This window comes from Ciconia boyciana, chromosome 1 (genome assembly GCF_034638445.1).
Source record: "Ciconia boyciana chromosome 1, ASM3463844v1, whole genome shotgun sequence".
NCBI lineage: Eukaryota > Metazoa > Chordata > Aves > Ciconiiformes > Ciconiidae > Ciconia > Ciconia boyciana.
This window is the reverse complement of record NC_132934.1, coordinates 32,909,307-32,931,070: the sequence shown is the minus strand read 5'-3', so window position 1 is coordinate 32,931,070 and position 21,764 is coordinate 32,909,307. Positions and strand designations below refer to the sequence as shown.

General features: G+C 37.8%; 1 protein-coding gene across 1 annotated transcript in view; it reads right to left on the bottom strand.

Moving 5' to 3' along the window:
* The window catches only part of CNTN1 (contactin 1), a 99,168-nt gene extending 80,205 nt beyond the window's left edge, over positions 1 to 18,963 (bottom strand). Inside the window, exons 1-2 of the mRNA XM_072875070.1 lie at positions 18,852 to 18,963; positions 2,262 to 2,391 (exon numbers count right to left, since the gene is read on the bottom strand). Coding sequence (XP_072731171.1) covers positions 2,262 to 2,391; positions 18,852 to 18,963 — 242 coding nt within the window. The remainder of the gene's footprint in view (positions 1 to 2,261; positions 2,392 to 18,851) is intronic.
* Between the last annotated feature and the right edge of the window lie 2,801 nt (positions 18,964 to 21,764).

Genomic DNA, 21,764 nt, shown 5'->3' with positions numbered 1-21,764 from the left:
TGGATGCACTGATTTTAAAAGAATTTGTCTCTCTTCAGAGCTGGGAACAAATCTTTGTATTTTTTTCCTATAAACTACCTAGCAGCTTGAGAAGGTGTATTAGTAAAATGCGTAGTTATCTCTCTCTTCTCTTTTTCCAAGGCTGGTCTGAGTTTCTTCCAGCTGAGATGTAAAACTGCAGGAATATACATGTAAAGATATCTACAGATGAGTTAAGAACAACCCAAGAGGTTATATCTGAAGGGAGCCTACAGAAAGACAGGGTGTTTGAAGAAACCTTAGAAATGCTAGAACCAGAATAGACCTATGAAATCTCTAAAGATGGTAGGAGGACTACAGAAAAAGGTCACTGGTAATCACCACTGTGTATTTGCATAAAAGGTCATTTTGGGAGAAACAGCGCAGTAATGTGAGGTCCATGATTTGCAGACAGGGCTGGGGACTAAAGGACTCATATCTTGTCCCCATGAAAGTATGTTGCCTTTCATAGCAGTGTTGAAGACTCCAGCAATGACTGGGGAAAAAATAGATTCCCAGAAACTCAAATGAGTATTTGAACTTTAGCAAGGGTGAAGGACCATCAAATGCAGGAGAGTGGATGAATGCTTAACAAACAGTGAAAATAAAGAACTTCTAAAGGAAGACTAAGAAGGTGAATGGCCAGAAAGAACAAAAACGGCAGAAAGGACTTATCTACCTCTGAAACAGGGGAATTTTGGCTCATGAACTGTTGGAGGGCTAAGAAATGAAGACGATATATTGAGGTAGACTAAAATAATGATGTCAGGAAATAAGGAAAATGCCCTTATCCTCTATTACAATTACCACCTATCAGCAATAATTGTCAGATCTGTTCCTAGATAGAAGAGCTCTGGAGGTGCGAGGCAATTCTTCCAGAATGACTTTACTAGTTCAGATTTTGCAGAGCCCATAACAGATAAAGAAAAACACTAAAATTTATGTAGAGCCTGTAATCACTCTATAGATGGCATGTTTACATAGTCTTGCAGACAGGGTCAGGGAGTCTCTGGACAGACTGGAAGTGATGTATAAGTATATCAGAAGGGTACCGAATATAAGTATATCTGATCTCTCCACACTTCCAGTCCTTTCCAAGCATGGGGAGAGCAAACAAGTGCAACAGCAAAATGCCATGTAGAAAAACTTGTAAAGATAATAGAGCCAGGGATCATATTCAAAAGGGGTATTCTAGTTTCCCCTCAAATCCTTCAATCATAGGTGGTTCTATATATGTAGGCAACCTGTAAGCATATTTAAAAAAATAAGGCAATGAAGACTAGCTAAGCTGTTTTGATGGAAGAATACCATAGTTAAGCACAATATTGTAACAGATTTAGAAGAATGGCCAGCAGACTCAACTGCTTTTACTGTCTTAGAAGCCAGAGTTTAGAAATACGCATAAATGAGCATCGGGGGCAGATCATAGGATCATAGGATAACTTAATGAAATGGATCTCTTTTGCTGGCAAGAAATTGCATCTGCCCTTAGTATGATGACAGTAGTTTTCTGCCCATGACTAGGTTGTAAATTAGTCATGCTCTTAATAACAACATTCTTAAGTACATTTCCTGGACATAATGAGTAGATAATAGCCAATAAACTCATACGGATGCCCCAAGTTCCCACAACAAAACAGAATTGCTCTGCTAATAACAACGTAATTATCAAGAGAGAGGTCACATGTGTGAATCTCTACTAAAACTAGTTGAAAAGTTTTCCCAGAAGAAAGTTTTTCATGTCTTCAGTAGCATAGCTGATACATTCATGACCGTCTCTCCACAATATGGTGGACACAAAAGCAACATAGAATGTAGAATATCCAGGTTGAACAGCCAGTCCTTCTTCTTTCAGAGTAAAACAGGATAAAAAAGCTGTTCTGAATCAAGAAGAACAAGGACTTGAACCTCAGTCATCCTTAACCTAAGCTAGAAATATAGCCTCTTAATAATTTTTTAAAGGTCACTTTTTGTTTTGTTTTGTTTTGCATCTGGATCAGTATTCCTTTCAAAAGCTGAAAACTTTTAACACAATAGGAATGTACTATTTTCAACACTGTCTAGACATTTTGGCAGATTGAATCAAGGTTGATTCTTACTCAAAAATTGCAAATCTCCCCATTTTTTCCTGCCTTGAAGACTTCGTATTGACCTGTTAAGACAGTCAATCATTTAATACCACAGCCTGAAACACTCACTAAGTAAAATACATAAGACTTGAAAATCAAAACAGGAAAGGTTACCTGTAAGTAGGAAAAGGAATTGCTCGAGCCCTGCAGTTCATTGAAACTTGTCCATCTGAAGATTCTTCTGGGTAGATGGTATCAATGGGTTGCTCCTCAAAAACGGGTCCATAACCTTTGTTTCCTTCCTCTGAAAAACAGAGTTTGGAATGAATCACTTTTAATTAGTAGACAAACTGAAGATGAATTTACATCACACCTTCCACATTCAAAATGCAAAGGCTAAATAATGAGCCCTGCAAAATCAAGTTTTATATGCATCAACAAAACCAGAGCAGTACGGATAATAGAAGTGCTAGCCTTCCTTCACTGACTCCTGCTTCATTCCTGCCCTCTGAGAACAAAAGTAATTTAAACTATGTTCCTGTAAGATCTGAAGATAAGTATGAACTGAAGAGATGCCTTTTAGGAATGCAGTGAGACCAACTTATTTCAGAGGCGCCAACAAATTCTCATCAAACAGGTCCAGATGCAAAACAACTACCCAAATATTAAGTGTTTCTTATCTTATAACCTAATCAGCTACAATTGTTTTATACATTTGGAAAGAATCTTTATTGCATCAGACAAAGAAAAACTAATAGAGATCACAGCTGAGAATTACATTGTTTCCAGAACACATTTCTGTCCTTCCTTTCATGCATAGGTACATGTATATGTTAACTCTCTCTCCTCCAAAATAAAATTTTTAAAAAGCCCCACATCAAAAATAATTTCAGTTTGTAAAGTCAAGCACTTAAAGGTGAATAAATGTCAAACAGGTTTAACAACAGACTATTTTTTTAAATCTTTATTCTCCATTTGCTGACGCTGTTGTAAAGGTTGCAGGCTCTGCCCACCCTGGCTGCACTCCCTTCTCCTTTATCTCATCCAAGCGTACAAGACTGCTCTTTGGGGTCTGTAAAAGCAAGACTAGGAGCAAAGGTGGAGACTAAGGGAAAATTCTGCTCAGCAAATCCATGACGTAACTGTTTTTTTTCTGTGAAAACGGCAAATGTGCACAGAATGGCACAGGTACAGAATGGCACTGTGAGAAGATGGTGCATGCTCAGTATAGATAAAAGTTTTAGACAACACAGCTGTTTGATTCTCACAGGTCCCTACTGAGACTGAGCTGACAGTATGGACACTTGTAAGCAAACTCATGGGAAAAGCGAAGTAGTACACGACTGCTACCAGGTTCACTTTTCATTCAATCTTTTTAGCTTAAAAATTTCCAAAAGCAATGGTTAAGGATGGAAAAATCCTAACATTTTGCAATAGTAACTGTACTGCCCATAAAAAATCTGCTACATGTCTTGTAATGCTACATTTAAAAAATCTTCACAGATTAGGACATAAACTGGCAATGCAACAGATCAATGTCCATAATCAAGTTAGGCTTTTGTACTGATCCCCTTAAAATTCTTTCCTTTGGTTTTAAAACATTTTAAACTAAATTAGGCAGGTTTTATAAAACCTAAGAGAGAAAGATGAATCTATCTATATAACTAAAGAATGTAAATTATGTCAGTATTAAAATATCATACATATATAAACCAATCCTTACACAGATATCTTTTTTATTGTTCCTAAATTCCATATTCATAGACACTGGATTACAGCACTAGCAGAAAGCTGGTTACAGATAAAAAGTAAGCTCCCTTCCCAGTTCAAGTTTGGGAAAAAAATAAATCACTGTTTCCCTTAGGGACAGGAGCAGGTTCAGAAGGCACTGTTATGCTGTGACAAATATGGTCAGGCAACTTCATTTTTAAAAACTAATTCATGTAATGAGAAGAAAAGCCTTTCAAAGAAGCAAAGAAGAGCAACAAGAAAGAAAGGCAGAGCTTTTGAAAAATGGTCTGCTTTATTTGATATTTTAAAGCACAACACTATGTAAAAATCTACATATTGCTAGATCAAAAGAAGAAGTAATTTCAGACTGAAAAGGCAAGAATCATGTATTTGCTCAGAGCCTGGAATGACTGAGCCACAAACCTTATGGCAGTTTCTGTGCAGTTCTTAAATATGAATACAGAATAACAACGGCCTCTAGCAGCAAATAGCCATATCATATGCAGCTGACTCTTTCCACCTTAGGACCCAAATGATGTTACAGACCACTTAGGCATTTCATGGCATGCATTTTTAATGCTGCCAGCATTAAACTATTCATTATATTGAGTGAACGTCTGTTTCTCACACCTACCGAGTATGCTTTATAATGGCAATTCTGCTACAATCTATTATGAATCTGGTTTCAGATGTCTGGCTGAGCAGAAAAGATGTGCAGACTGCATGTCAGGTGTGGCAACCAATAAACCTTTCATTCTCAGTCGTAAGCTGAGTGTGGACCAGTGATATGTGAACAGCATGGAGGAGAAAAGAGAAAAGAAAGGGTTTGTGAAAAGATCAGCAAGAAATGTTCACACTTTAAGTGAAGTACCATGCCTGTTTGACTAAGTTGGAGGGTGAGGAAGGGCAGACTAAGAGTACAAGGAAAAAGATCAGTTGATTGAAGTTGTACCTACAAGAAAAAGGGGAGCAGTAAAAGAAGGGAAAGGAAGAAGGAAATCAGATGCATTAGATAACCTGGGGATGAGAAGAAAAGCACATTTCATCTGTTCTAGTCCTGCTTTAGACAAGAGGATGGACTTCATGACCTCTCAAAGACCCTTACTGCCCCATTTTCTGGGTACATTTCTTGTGATTTATATTTTTAATTGGAGCAAAAGCTATCATCTAATTCTGATTATTTGAGGCATTCTTTAGTGAATTCTGCAAACGAGATTCAGATTTTTCAACAGGGCTAAAAAGTATTAGGAAGTCTTTGCAAAGGTCAAGAGAATCTCCACACAGCTGATGAGATCATGGCTCCTGTGTAAGAACCGATGCTGCTGGAAGGTGGCCCTGTCACCCCTTCTCCAAGCGATACCCTCCAGCTGGGCAGTGTCATTCTCCCTCTAGGCATTTCTGCAACACCTCTCATGCTTGTCTGACTTCTTTGGTAGCTGCTAAAGCTAAAGCGAGTGGAAATCTATTCGCTTCCAGCTTTCTGGGTTAGATTTCTGACAGTCTACTGAGGTGAATTTGTTCACTGAGGAAGACCTGTGCCAGTGCAAAGAGTGGAATAGGAGCAGCGGTATAGGCTTCCACCTTCTGAGTGGAAAAAAGTTGTCTTATTAACCGAACCATCTGAAAGAACCACTGCCTAAGAAAGACACATATATCTGAAAGCCTTACCACTACTTGCAGATGAGCTACAAAATTATATTAGTACACATTTATGTCCCTGCACAAGCCTGTGAGAGATCATAATATAAAATACCCAACACATTCAGAGAAAAGATACCAAAATGATGTCTGTAAATAACGATCAGAAACCACCTGAGGCAGTAATTTTCAAGTCATCTCAAGAAATGTCATCAGAAGAGGGAAAAGAAAGGCACAATTAAAAGGCTTATTCAGTGCATCCTAACTCTGTATATATTTATACCAGGAAATATCAACTTTTCCATATAAATCTATTTTTTTAAAATGAACTAGCTTTCAAATGACTTAATTTTGCATGGTAAACACTACTGTAAGACTGTAGAGACAAAGAGGTTTTCCAGCCCATGTGCATTACTGTTGTATTACTTCAGTCATAAAAAGAAAAATTAAAAACAAATCGGTAGCTGATCATCCTTGCGTCAATCCTGCATGGATCTCCCTTCACCTCACATCTTTCCATGTCCTAACCATTTGAGTGAGCAAATGGTCTTGCAGCCTCTATGTGCCTTGCTCCTGGTTCTCCCTTTCATGTCCCTCTCCAATTTGATAAGGAAATTATGCTTATCTATGAATATAAAGGTAATGCAAAACTTTTCCATATAGGTCCACTTATTGTGTCTTATTTCCAAAAGCCTAATCACTGTCTGTTATTGTTAGAGAGCATATTTCATTAGTTCAGTATTTATTTTCATAATATAATTCCATACAAATGTATTAATTCTGTGTATTGCTGTAACTACACTGACACTAATTTACTCATGTCAGGTAAATTTGGCATAAATGTAACAACACAGAAGACAAATTCTGACTTGATTTTTGAAAGATAAATGACTTTAGCAAAGCTGCCCTGGATGTAAGTCACTGTAACATTGGCAGGAAGAAGGGAAGGGACTGATTTATCAAAGCCAAATGCAGTTATTGTACATTAAAAATACCCTAAATTAACCAAGTAACTTTCCAGCTTAGCTTATAGGTCTTAATTCAAAAACACATTTAGGGAAACACTGTTTATGACACTAGAGGGTTTCTTTAACTGTTTTTTATATGCGCTTGCTGCAGATAGGAACAAGGCTGAGTATGGATGGAGAGAGTATGGTCACTTGGCCAATTTGGGATTTGAGGATCAGGAGCCTGAGCCGTGGAGAAGACACATGGCAAGCGCATCCCAGGGATGAAGCCTGGGACACTGTCAAAAGAGGGAGGATGCAGGTGTTAGGCTATTTTGTGGGAATGGCGAAGTGATCTTGGGCTGCTTGGCCATTATCGTGAAGAAAAGAAATAGATATATCTAGGGAGAGGAGATGGCAACTAGAAAACTGCTTGGGATACAACTGGGAAGGGAATTCACAGGAACTGAAACAGAGAAAAAGGAAACTTCATGTTGTATAAATGAGGTGCCAGGAAAATCCTGTCCAGCATAGACATCATAATACATGACTCTTTGGCAGAAATGTGGACAGCGTTAGGGGAAAAGTGAAGGAAATTCTCACCATCTAGGAAAGGGTGAACAGCGCTCAGTTGCACACGAACATACAGACACAGAGCTCAGCTTCTCTCTTCCCAATTTCTTTCCCATCCAGTCCTGTTAAATAATGTTTGAAAAACCCTACTTTGAACAAATACTCTGTGTTTTAATATCTCAATGATTGTATTAGTTGTTCAGAAAATTCCTTATCAGCTGCGTTTTCTTGGTTTGGCATTATGCCCATTGTGACTACATGCTTTTGTCAGATTTCTAATTATCTAGACTTTTCATGTCTGGGTCCCAGCCTGTCCAAGGCTTGACGCAAGATGTACGTACTCCTAATATTTAGGGCAACATGTCTTCCATTTTTTCACTTTTGATTTTCCCAGATACAAGAATTTTAATCCTTTAAAATACAGGAAATGACCTGCTATTCTTTTTTATAGTAAAAATCACTAAAAAAGGGTGACTGATTAGCTGATACTTCTCCCTACCTGATCTTGGTAGATCCTACCAGATCTACCATACTGAATCATCTCAAAAGGTGTCTTTTTGACTGATTCTAAAAACCCTCCAATACGGGTGGCCCCTCTACTCTGCTCTGCTGAGACCCCACCTCAAGTACTGTGTCCAGCTCTGGAGTCCTCAGCACAGGAAAGACATGGACCTGTTGGAGCGGGTCCAGAGGAGGGCCACAAAAATGATCAGTGGGATGGAACACCTCTCCTATGAAGTAAGGCTGAGAGAGTTGGGGTCGTTCAGCCTGGAGAACAGAAGGCTCCAGGGAGACCTTATTGCGGCCTTTCAGTACTTAAAGGAGGCTTATAAGAAAGATGGGGACAGACTTTTTAGCAGGGCCTGTTGTGATAGGACAAGGGGTAATGGTTTTAAACTAAAGAAGAGTAGATTTATATTAGATATAAGGAAGGAATTCTTTACTGTAAGGGTGATGAGACACTGGAACAGGTTGCCCAGAGAAGTTGTGAATGTCCCATCCCTGGAAGTGTTCAAGGTCAGGTTGGACAGGGCTCTGAGCAACCTGATCTAGTTGAAGATGTCCCTGCTCATTGCAGGGGGGTTGGACTGGATGACCTTTAAAGGTACCTTCCAACCCAAACCATTCTATGATTCTAAGTAAGACTTCATAATTTATTTTAGCAAATCTTTTCCAATGTCTAACAATGTTTACAATTAGAAGATTTTTAACATCTAAATTTTAATATCTAAAGATCTTTACCTTTTGGACCTTTTTGCTGAACTTTCTAATTTTACTAAAAGTTCTCATATTAGATTTGAGTTTCATCTTGTGATATTTTACCTGCCTCTGGGGTCTTTCGTCTTGTTAGCAAGAAATAATGAAGAAAAAATTGCACCAAGAGTATTTGCGCAAAGCCACTCATCTCACTCTTCATATGCAATGGAAGTCTTTAAACATAAATATAATATTTACATTCTACATAGTATTAAGCAACTATGCCAACCTGTTACTACCATAGACAATATAAAATCTTGAACTCAAAACATCCATTTCAGTGAGTTAGAGCGCTGAGCAAATAATTCCTCTGTTGAGAGAGAGCTGGGTTAGTTTGCTTGTGCCAACACCAGCCATCCAAATCACTTTCAGACAAGTCAATTTATTTTTTTATCAGCTAATTCAGTCCTTACATGCATCTAATTTATTTTGAAAATCGATTTTACTCATAGATTAAGGATAATGTCATGAAGTAAGGCTGCTTATAGCTATGGGAACTGGTGTGTGTGTGTGAGCACAACCAGAAAGGGAAGTTAAAAATACGTAGTTTATTAAAGACTTTGTGAATTTTTTTAGTTCATAGGAGAAAACACCAGTTCTTGGGCTTATTTTTTTCCAATATGGAAAAAGAAATAAAACCTAATTGTTTACTTTTGTCTTACTCATTCTCAGCTGCAGATTGCACGTATTGCATATGTTTTTAGGGGTTGTTTCATAATATGTGTGGCAAATCACAGAACATAAAATGCTTTAAAAGGCTTTTCTTATAGATAACCTGGGCTTGCAGCACTCCAGTATCTCAAACCTTAATAAGAAGACACAGAGGAAATAAAGTTCAATAAATGAAGTGATAGCAAAAATAGTAATTCCTTCTTCTTTCTTTCTACTAAGTCTACTCTCTTGTCTACTATAAATTCAAAGTGAGATTCTTAACATTAAGTGTGGGATTTATCTCACGAAATTTTAAAAGTTAGGGATTTTGTCCAAACTAGTCATATGGACTTTCTTTTGAGGGGTCAGACAAGCATTTCCAGCAGGTAATTTGGATATCCTATTCTCTCTTCACCGACTACAGAGAAAGCTGAAACTTACATCACATACTTAACCCTTAGATGGTTAAAATAAAGTGCGATGAATCTTCCCATAAGAGAGTCTGGATTTACCTGACTGTAACTGTGCAACATGACCTGGAATCTCCCAGCTGAGCACACTGGCCAAAGCCTACTCCTGGCACTGAACCCAGAACCCAAGCCTCTTCCTGGAGCTGAACCTTCTGAGGTAGGTGCAGCACCATCACTAGCAACAACAGGAACGCTGACGGCAATTTATCTCCCATTTCTTCAAGTGTTAAGATTCAGGAGGGAGGGTACAATGATGGCCCAGCCCACTCCCACAACTGATGAGGGACATATTATTATACACTTGGTTTTACTTGTTTTGCAGCAGCATCTAGGAACCTCTGTGGAAGGTCAGGGAGCACATGGTCAGGCAGTACTAAGAAAACAGTCCTTACCCTAAAGAAATTATTATTCCACTCCAGTGCAGCACCAGAAGTGCAACTGCACTTTGTGCTTCGTACTTGTTCTGCAGGGCTCTGACACCCAAAGAACACGGAGAAGGTCAAGCATGAAGAGACACTATTGTCCTTACACCCTCACATATCCAAAGATAACAGTGCACCTGTTCCTTATCCAAAAATGAACATCCTTTAGTGGATGTCATAGAAATATTCTTTTTTTTCCATTAACCTTATGCAGAAATGTATTGAAATAGTGATTTTATTGATATATAGAGGAACATAATTTCCACAATACCAGATCACTCATCAGTTCCTATTCCAAACTTTCTAAACATTTTTTTGATGCAATACCTCTACATATCATTTACTGCCAGCACAGATACCGCATTTGATTCTATAAATAATAAATCTGAAAGTGTAGGTTTAATCTATGAAGTTCCTGGGGATAAAAATGCTGTCTCTGGGTATCTGCCTTCATGGGACTGTAAAGTCCGGAGAGCTTTCCATTTATGAAGCAGAATTTAGTGTTCAGATTAAACATGACATTAGATACGACAAATGGGTATGTGTGAAGCTGAAGACAGCTCATGAGTTCAGCAATTTTCTATTTTATAATAGAGCCGAGAAAATGGTAACCCCAGGCAGCTGGCACATTGTGGCTGAAGTAAGGCATCTTACTCAGGCTGTAGTACTTCGTTTAACAGAGTCAGAGGCTGTTAAACCACCACCACCACCAATTTTTAATGACTACATTCAATCATGATTCTCTCTTTTTTCTATCACTTCTACACTCAGATAGCTTCAGAGAGTTAGGATTTTCCTGGATCGGCACCGACAAGGTGAGAATTGGCCGCTGAGAACTGCTGGTGCATTGTTTTCCAGGACACCACATTAAAGGAGCAAGTTGCAGCACAGCAAACCCAGCACAGTACATTTCCTCTGACTTCTGTTGCTACTTGCAGCACTGGGAATCATAAGGCTGATGTGTATCACACAGGCAGGGAACACACACTAAGAAGGAAAGAACCGACGATCTTAATCAGGGCTTCTGTATCACATAGCAGAAAGTTTGGAAAAGGGAAAAAAAGACCACTACGTTTACTGGTAGATGCAGCTACTAATAATTATGCATTACTTCACAGTTAACATTTAACAACCACCCTAATTAAAATATATCTGTTTCCTTCTGCTCATGGACAGTTGCCACAAGTACACAGGGAATTACTTTATACCTGATCTGAGATGTTATTTTGTAGGGAACCTGAAATGGATCATTCCTGCAATTTATTTAATTAAATTATTTGTACAGCCTCCTACCTGTCTTTTCAATATACTTACTCTCACATTTTGCATAATCAGTTCTCTATCTAATGTGAATATAGAAAAGTAGAAGAAAACAGAAAATTCCCAAAGAGAATAGTATAGTAATTTTACTGTTAGTCTTTTATAATGATGTCTCTCAAAGACGGGTCACTAAACCATGTTAGGACACTTGTGCATCATTCTGTCTTCATATGGCTGGTATGAGAATAAGCAAAAATGTTATGAATTAACATTTACTCTCACTTTCTAATTTGATATACTGATTTCAAGTTCGTCTTAATTTTCTACATTCTTTACAAGATAGACCTTTTCATGTTGGCTTATAGGGTAGTTATAATCTATATTTCATGCAGGAGCTGTGGAATATTCTTCACTTAGGAGTAAAAATAATCTTTTAACTTCTTCCTTATTTACAAAGTTATTAATGCTTTATTAATTTTTTAAAAAGTTATATATTTCAAGTGATTCATCAGAAATGGTGGATATACAGTTATGTGGCGATTCATTGGGAAAGTAGATTTAATGGGAAGTCAAATGTAAGATCAAGTCACTCCACTCAAATGATTCACATACTGTGAATGATGTGCAAGAGATTTTTAATGGATGTCCATTTGTATATTTGCCTTATTTGTTCTAAAGTGTCCTTAATCTCACTAAATCCTTAAATTAAAATGCAAAAAAATAGAGAAGTAATTGAATCTTAATAAGGGAAACAGCTGATTAAACAAAATGGAGCAAGCGTTCCCTTAACCAGTACTTATGGCACTCACGCTTCTGGAAGGGCTCCCAGATCCAGCACCATTTAAAAGGTGCTTTACTCAGGAGGAACAACTTGCATGTACAAACAGGAAAACATTAGTGTGTAAGGTACCGTATGCAAAAGAAACTAACAGAGGAAATGATTATGGATATTACTGAAATACAGTGAAGGGCTGGAAGTAAAACATTCGTAGGCTATATATGCCTATGAATCCGTACGTTCAGAAACTACAGTGGATGTATCCTAAGGCCCTAATCCTGCAAACGCTTCTGTACGTGCATTCAACTTCATAGTAAAAAAATCCTAGGCTCCAAGACCAGAAGACCAAACCTCCATATACAAGAAGGGAGTGCTGAAAAGTAAAGGCAGAAAGATTTGAATGCTCTTCAAAACCTACTGATTGCATACTTTAACAAACAAATTACCATTTTGCTTTAAAAAAGAAAAGGCAAAACAGTCTGTGTTCTTACTGTGTTATGCACAGTCAGAATGTCTGTGCATAAACCAATTCATTTTGAAGATAATTGTAAGAAGGTTAGCAGTAGTTTTTTGATGGATAAACGCCTAATAATTCCACTGTAATGAAAATATATTTTCAACAAAAGATGGTAACAGTTTTACTAAGGGATGGCTACAAGAGCTTCTGCTGGAAATATTAAGATATTTAACTTCATCTTTAAGAAGGGTATCATGGTAAATAAAGTAAATAATGATGAGACAGCATTGATTTAAGTTCATTAAAGGCCTCTCATATTCTTTCAGGAACTCAATCCATCACAAAATTTAAGCACATAAGTTGAGCCAAATCAATAAGCTTACTTATGAGCGCCATGTTAAGCACGTACTCAAGTCCTCTGCTGGATAAGAATCAACTGGATTCTAAAACCACCAGAAATTGTGATGTGAATACCAATAGCAAATCACAGTGAAAAGTTTTCTAAACGTCAATGTCAGAAAGAAGCTAAAACAGATGGAAAACCGTCACTCCCACTGCGCACCAATATAATATTATTTTAATTAGCATCTTTATTTTTCTAATGAGCCTTCTCCTTCCCTTTCTGTTCCTGCTTCCTGTACATGTCTCTATCTTCCTGGCATTTAACATTGCCAAAGGTGGCTGCTCGAGACAGTCATTTGGTATCACTCTCATCAGTATTGACCTAACCAACATTGTTGTATCCTGTTACATATTTTCACATGAGAGAGAGACAAGGATCTGTTGACACAGCGCATGACTAGATTAACCTTGAATGCTAATGGATGCTGAACAGAAGAGCCATGGACTCATTCATTATCTTAACTACCACTAAGTCGTCAGGCTCCGTATCAGCATCGCAAGCCTAGAAGCCATTTGATTCTTAGAAGTAGATCTCGTACTGTTTTCAATATGTCACAGAAATGAGGACCTACGAGTATCTGAGAAGCTCATGCTCAGAAACAAGATGGTCTGGGAATGAGCTAAAATATCTCTACTGGGCTCACTTGTAAACAAGGCACTTCCAGGTTTCTGAGCATTATGATCACAAAACGTATTATGATTATTTATTTACAAATGTCAGACACTGCAGTAGCATGAAATGGTCTTCTAAGATCCAAGCAGGGACATGGCAGACAAGGTAAACAGGTATTAAGTATATTCATCCACTGTGTATTTTAGAAGAAAATGCATATCCCTCTTTAGCAATTGTGAATAATGCCATATGTTGTGGTAAAAAGCTTTAAATAATGTAGATGCTGGCCCTCGATTCATAACATGTATTTTTGAACCTACTGTTCCGGAGAAAATCTAAGCTATATATAATTTAAGGTTTGAGGGTTGGATTTTTCTTCACTTCTCTCATAATCAAGTGGGAAAAGTTGCACTTGGCATTCAGGGGAAGCTCATGTGCTGAAGCAGTAACGTGTTCATGTCCACAAAACTCATGATGTAGCATTTCGTGGTCTATAGAGAAGATTCTGTCATCCTGATGGAGAAGAGGTACCAGTGTAAGCCACCAAGACGCTAAAGGGACATCAGTTTCCAAGAACCAGTCAGCACCCAAACAAAAAAAGTAACCACTCAAGCAGTCCCACGTCATGAATGGGCTGATGGGTTTCATAAAACCCTTACATGAAAGGGTTAGATTGTCTTTGGGAAGGCTGCCTCTACTTTTCTGGACTGAAAAGAGCAGGGGAATTACTCCTATCTCATATGTGCCAGTGAAGTCCTTGAAGAGTCACGTAGTTAATAATGTAGTTTAGCATTTACAGCAAGTTTCAAGTATGAAAAGCTCCAACTCTTAGCAGAGCAAGTTTCTCCACTTATGCCTAAGAACGACAGGGTACAGTTTGCTTGTCTTCTCAGACTGCCAAAAGGAATGCCAACCAATACCCGTTACAGTACTTTTAAACATACCCACATTTGCCTATCAGACTCTTAAATAATTTAGGTGATTCTTCCTTAAAAACACGTGTTACTTCAAAAGTGACTTAAGAGCCTAACACGTCGATCTCGTGGGAAAGCCAGTGCTCAGCAATTAGGAATGAAAGTAAAGTGCAGTAGTTACTCTGCACAATCTCCCCACACGAGCCTTCCAAGTACATATGAAATACCAGCAACGTACTCAGAAATTCAGCATGCTGTCTAATCGCATCCTCATGTAACAACACATCAAAATAACTGCCCTGCACTGAGAAGCCCTGTGTATTACTGGCTCTCTGGCTTTACTAGCTTTCAGTGAAGCTTGTGGTCCTAGTGATTTTTGAAAATAAGGCATTAGGCTCCCTAAATAGCAGAAGTGCTTTTGACATTTTTCATGAAAAATGGACTATCAAGCTTATTTTGCACAAACCAAAATAGTCCAAGCTAGAGTGACAAACTACCTTTTGAGGCCTGATCTGACCCAAACTCAGGTACTGCCTGGCTCTGCACTATGAAATCCCAAGGTAAAAAGTAGAACAGTTTGATTAAAAATAAAATTTTGGGGGAACACAGTAACATTTTTTGCTATTGATTCCTCTTATAGCCAAGTGTAATCAAGTATTCATTAAGCACAATAAAATATAGGGCCTTCGCAGCTTTTAATTAGTCTTTTGGAGGAAGAAACAAAACACTCCTGTTGCTGAAACAGACTCTTAATTCTTTTGGTGCAAGGTTATTATCGCAAGTAAAGATACACTTTGATTCACTGATTTATATGGGATGTGCTAGATGAAAGAAAAGTCTAAAATTCAGACTTAGTAATAGGATATGAATTTAACAGGAAGTCAAAGGCAATTTAGAAGTATGTTGGCGAGAGCACAGATGTCACGGGAAAGAGGAGAAGAGTCAAATATTACCAGTAACAGGCATAAAATAACTTTTTTGGCAGTGGATTGACAATCATCACATTGTTCCCTGAGGAGTGATTTGCTGCTCTCATTTGCCTTTGCACTACTCAAAGTGCACTCTGAAAAGCAACCCCTATTATAGCTGTCTGTTCTATCAGTAAGTGAAAGACCAAATTACTTACGGCTTTTTCATCAATTTATAACTGCAAGACTACATTTCAAGTGTTAATTTACCTGGAAAATAAATATTGCTCCTGTCTCATTGCAGAAGATGATCCCTGCCTAAGCTTCTGATGCACTGATTCATGTAATGTTTGCTTCCCTTCAGTCAAGTAAGTGCACATTCCCCACTGATGGGAAATGGCTGGTCGTTGTAACAATTCTCAGCTTCTGCCTTTGATTACCACAAAACAGAACTGGCTAAAAGTGAGGGGTTTTATTCCAAGGCAAAATCCACATTTCTAAAAAATATGTATGTCAGCTTGAGAAAAAAATCTTTTTTATTTCCTGCTGCAGGAAAAAGATCTATTTGAAAACAGGTAAAAATTCTTAGCTTACAGAGTGTCACAATAACTCATCCTTTCAGGCCAAATTCTGAACCTTTCAAGTCAGCACAGCTTTCAGGTTTTCAGCTTCCTAGCTCCTTATTTCCCAAATACTTCTAGCAAGTGATTCTGGAAGCTCTCAAACATCAATCAAAAAGCATGAGTTCTCAATACTTTCAGGCTTCTTGGCTGATATCTTTGAACTTGGGACAGACCATATGGTGAGATATCTCAAAGGACATTGACCGTGGAAGCTATCAGTTTCCTGGCTCCAGAGCAGTTAATAAAGTAGGTCTGTTTAAGAGCCATGGAACCATGGGTTGCAAAAACCTTGACTGGTGTCTCCAGAGTCACAGATCTGTTTGTCCAAAGGCAACTTAAATGGTAGAATCACCTAGAACTGTGGGTCCAGCACCACAGGAGGCAAGGTGAGCCAAATATACTCCCAAAGAAACCCCATGTTTTGTTAAAAAGTGCTAAAGCAACTTTTTAATATTCTGCTTTCAACATCTGCTCCCAGCTAACTTGTCTCTTCACTCCTTGGTCTGTCTTGTTATCGTAATGAGAACTCATGATCTTTACTCCAAAAACGTCCCTGACTCCCACATGCTCCATTACTGTTAACATTGCCAGCATTCCCCTTGATAGTATCATGTGTGCAAGAACACCTCCTAAAACTTCACCTGATCACCCTAATTGTGCTCCTTCTTTCTCTACAGTATCTATCTTTCACTTTTTAACCATATTGTGAACACTCCTAAGCAACCCCTTATATTTCGTCTTGGTTACTGCAGCTATGTATTTTCTGGTTTCCATGACATTTTCATTGCCAAGAAATACACTGAAAAGGAAAACTGCCAGCAGCTCTAGCACTCATTTGAAATGAGAAACCCTCCAGCAAGATTCAAGTGCTGGGGCAAAGCAAAGACTGCAACATCAGATTTATATAATCCAGAAGTGCGCCCTAATCCCTAGATGACAGAAGCAGACTTTCTCTCAACTCAAATGGATCTTTAATTATTTATGCAAAGTAGAGCAGGTCCAAGAGCAGAGTGTGTGCTACTCAGCCTTGCAATAATGCACCAGAAATAACGAACTGCCTCTGATTGTATAAGACTACGAATCTTCCACGTTGGAGCATGGTGCCGTATCTTTAGAGATGGCGGTAGGTCTTATCTTTGGCTTTTGATGAAAAATACGAGCAAGTCTTGGATTTATTCCATAACAGAAGATAAGTTAGAAAGTTCCTCTGAACTGGGAATGGCACTATTAGAACCTCGCCCCATTCAAAACCCTTCACACCAATGCCCTCCTATTCTTACAGGTATCACAGCCTAACATAGCCAATTACAGTCAAGCGAAAGATCAAACCAACATTGCTGTGAATATACCAGTGCATACTCCAACTGCATGCAATACCATCATACACATCTTTGTTCTTCCTATGTCACTTACGTGTGACACTCAAAGCACACAGTCTTCCCAATGCATTCTAAGGCACCTGCCAGGAGGTGCATCCTGGTGCCAAGATTTCTGGCTTTTGGGCACAACTGCAATGTGCATAATACACAAGTAATAGCATTAATCATCTGGCCTTGTCCATCAAGAAATTAACTGGATGTTTGTTCTCAGTGATTGACTCAACTTTTTTACCAACCAATGTCCAGCACTTGCTTGGATACTGCAACTGATGATTTTGTTTGACGTCACCATGTCCAGAGTGAAATCACATGTGTACCATTACTCATGGTAGTTGACAGCCTCTTTTTTCAGGAAAAGCCCAGTATTAAATTAAAGTGATGCATTTTAATTTTTAATTTCGGTGCCACCAGCAACCCTCATATCTTAACAAAGAAAACGCCTTTGAAACACATAATAAATACATTGTAAGCATGAGATCAGAACACTTTAAAGGTCTTGATTTTTATTAGGTATCAGTATATCCTCCAGAAAACTCAGACATGGAGTAAAGAACTAAGTCTAAACCCTTCATAGAATAAAATAGTGTACTCACTAAACAAAAAAGGACTCCTGTGAGCTATGGAGTAATTTCTTAAAGGCAATGAGCTTACACCACAGTATTAATCAGATTTTTTGACTCAATAATACAAAAAATATGGTCTCATGATAGTGAAATCGAGGTGGTGCCTGAAACGGTAGGACAGATTACGCAAGACTATGAACAGCCTGTTTCAATTAGGGAGTCATTAATTACATCAAGAACCCAGAGAAACACAAGAATGTTTTATGAAACGCAGTAGAACTAGCTTTATGAATAACTTTGTCCTCAAAGTAGGGAAGGATCTACAGCCTACCTTGAAAATAACCAAATCATTAATAGACAATATTTGCACTTTTCAAACCTCAGTCAATATTTCATGTATGCGCAATTTAATTATTCTGGTTTTTACATGCTCAGATCTCAGTTCATGCAGTCTGAACATAAGCAAAATGTTTTCTTTCTTGAGAAGAGCTCACTTATGCTGGCAATCCAATTCCTGAGAGCAACTAAAAACCAGCATTCATTTAAATTGGCATGGAAGTCTGAAACAGGCTTTATGAATCTCCAAGTTGTTCAGAACAGTTGGAACAGTAACTACATTTTAATTCTGAATTTTTACTTTCCAAAGAGCTCCTTTTATCTCAGAATTGAACCAAAATTTCAGTTATAAACATCTCTCTAATTTCAGATAAAGTTTTCCCATTTGTAATTTCAAATTACAGTCAGTATATGCAGCACTGCCACACTGTATTATGAAAACTATAACTATATTGTGCTGGAAGGATGCTGATTTTATGAATTTTAGATGGTGTCTATATAATACAATTTTTTGTTTAGTGCCTCTTCATGTGGGCATATTTCCATTCTTCTCATCATGTTGATCACGTGTGCACAAATAGATGGCTGATATATTTTTATAGTCTTGAGAAATAATTAGAATAGACAAAACCAAATTTAAAATCCAGATCTGTATTTTCTCAAGCTTTTAATTATGTCGTCCACTGTAGTAAGTATGTTTCTTTATAGCTTCATCATTCATATTTAGTAATTCATTATATCTCCACAAATAAATTAAAGCCATACAAGTAGCATAATTGACCTTGAAATGCATAAAACTGACAACAGTTAGTTAAATGAATTAACATGGGAGGTCATCTTACCTGCCAGGCAGAAGATGAAACAGGGTGTAATAAGATGATAGATGAAGAGCCACATGGTTATCATCTGTTCAGCGATTATCTCAAAAGGAATTGTGCCTTGCAACACTAGCATTCAGAGAGCTAAAACCACCTGATTAGAGAGAAAGAAAAAGGAGTGAATAATTCTGACATAGGGCTTTATCTCATATCACTTTTCACTTGCCATATTATCTGTCTAAACTGAATACTTAAGAGTTAATATAGGATAGAGTCTTTTGAATAATAAATGCATTATCAAATTTGCTGGATCAAATTCCTGATCTCTTTTATTCAGAGAGCACACTGTTTAAGAGTACTCAGATCTTCCGTTGACAGTAAGTAATATGGTAAATGTTAATACTGAACATCCTCTTTTAGACTCATCTTCCTAAACCAAAACTTCTTAAGCCAGATCCTCTCTCTGTGAACACTTCACATTATTAGAAATATTAAAATATTACAGAGTTTGCAATAAAATAAGGGAAGTCCAGATTCTATCCTCCCTCATCTCAGTAAATACTACATTACAATTAATGATTTCAAAGTGTGTAAAAAGAAAATTACAGTGAAACCAAAGTACCTGAATCTCTTTCAGGATTCATTTATTTTGTCTAGTATATTACTCCTTTTAAACTTTTAACATACAATTCATGATCCTCTGGAAAGGCAGTATTATTTTTTATGAGTTTCCTTTTAAATGTTGAATATAATTATTATTGCAATGTCATATTTCAAGTTTTCTCTTTTCCCTATGGGAGAAACTCTGCCTGTATATATACTAAAACCAGGCTAAAGAAACATGCAGCTTCTTTTGAATATTTTAAAATTTTAGATACCATTCTCCAGAATACTTTACTTCTGTAACGTTTTTTACTTCTTTCAATCAGAATATTTTGCTAGCCTTTTCTTTCTGGCTGGTGGCTGTTATCTATTTCTTTAGGGCAATGCATCATCATGTTTGTAGTATGCAATTTTCCATTTTGTTTAATGGATTTCTTGCCATGAATATATAAATGCATCCTTTACATCCATCACATCTTATTCATACTTATTCTCTTGATTGGTTCTGCTGTAGCACTGGTTAAGTTACAACCTTCACACAAAGCAAGGCTTCCAGGCTATCACTGACAGAATATTGTTGTATCTCAGGCACATGCCAATATCATCCATTCCTCTCAGTATATTCATTTTGTTACTACTTCATTATAAAATATGCTTATACATACTTCAATACCCTTCAGTAACTTGAATCCTAGGACATGTTGCATGCTAAGATAGCATTGTCACTTTTTGCAAGATGCTTTGCATGAATTTTGATGCTTTTGTTTTCCAGCCTCCCATACCAAGTACCAATGACTCCGATAGCAGCTTCTACCTTTTACCGAGACTCTTGCTCTTTTCAGGTCAAAATTTTTACTAAATTGTTTTCTTTTTTCCAAAATCCAAATGTTTGAGATCTTGTTTTGAAACTGCCTTGTTTCCCACCTCCAACACCAAGAAACGGGCAGTTTTGAATTTCAAAGCACATGTACAAACATACCTGACTCCCTACGTATGCTTGGGATAAATGCTGCTCTGATTAACAGAGAACCTCTGGTTTGAGCTACTGCCGGACAGGCCTGTCTCAGTGTGCGTGTGTCATGTCTCTCCTTGAGGTCACTAGGAACATGTCCCGGTCATCGGGGCCTTACACTTGTCCCTTCTTCCTCAGAATAATGCTAAGAAGATGTTTATCTGAACATGCCTCAGATGGCGAGCCTTCCTTAGAGGAGAGTTTCATGGGGTGTTTTATTAAACTCATAGTGTAGGAAAATGGCAAGAAGTATCACAAGAGAATCTTTTTGGCTCAGAAATTACAGGAGCTGTTGCACTTCACATTTTTCCTTTTTTTAGCAGATGAAATCTTTAACAAACAGGTCAAAACTGTATTATGACCCTAAAATCATGGCTGTTACATGAAAACAGTTTGCAGCAAAACACATAAAAGAGCTAAACAGTGATTCCCAGAACCGAGATTTATTTAGAAATATTCCCTGGAAAAAGGCTCTTATGTAGGCAACAAATGCATATGCTTACTGTAGCTGGATCCAAGGGGAAGAATTTACTAAACATCTTTACCCTCCCACTTCTGTTGGCACTAAAGTTTCTTCAGACTCTGTCACACAAAGGATATTCACAACTATTTCAGGCATCTACCTTAAATGACCAAGGTATGAACTACTGTGTCTACATGGTTCCTCCAAAAGATGGTGGTAGGCTACATCAACAAATGACTTAGTATACTTTTCCAGGAACCATATCCTGGCTATGAAGCTTCTTGTGTTATGACACTGCCTTGCCTGGAACATTTATTTCCAAGTGACATGAGTTAAATTGCATAGTTACACTGAAATAATGCACATAATTAAACAGCAATGAAACAGGAACTCTGTTGGGAACAACGCTAATTACACAGTAACTCATGGTGATAATAACTGTGTTCAAATGTATTGATAGATGAAACTGTTAAGAGTAAACCTGTGTTCTCTCCCTAACGTTACAGGCACTGCTGCAGACAGAAGATCCCTCCTCCCTCTCTTTTGCAGAATTCAGGTTTGATTTTGGAAAGTTATCTTGCCCTCTAGCTCTCCAAAAACTCCTTTCTGTTGGGTCAGGAAAAAATGGTTTGAACACTGGTTCAAATTACAGTAAGTAAAAATTGTGTCAGTAAATGCTATAAATACCTCATTTTACTCAGATACAAAAATATCCACCCTGCCAGGATTAAAATCCTTCCCTTGCTCTCACTTCTTTTGGCTGAGTGGGTTCTGTATATATAGCACATCCATCCCTCCTGATTTATCTCAACTTGTGGACGAGAAGTGGGGCTGTTGCACATTGCTCTGCTGCATTTTT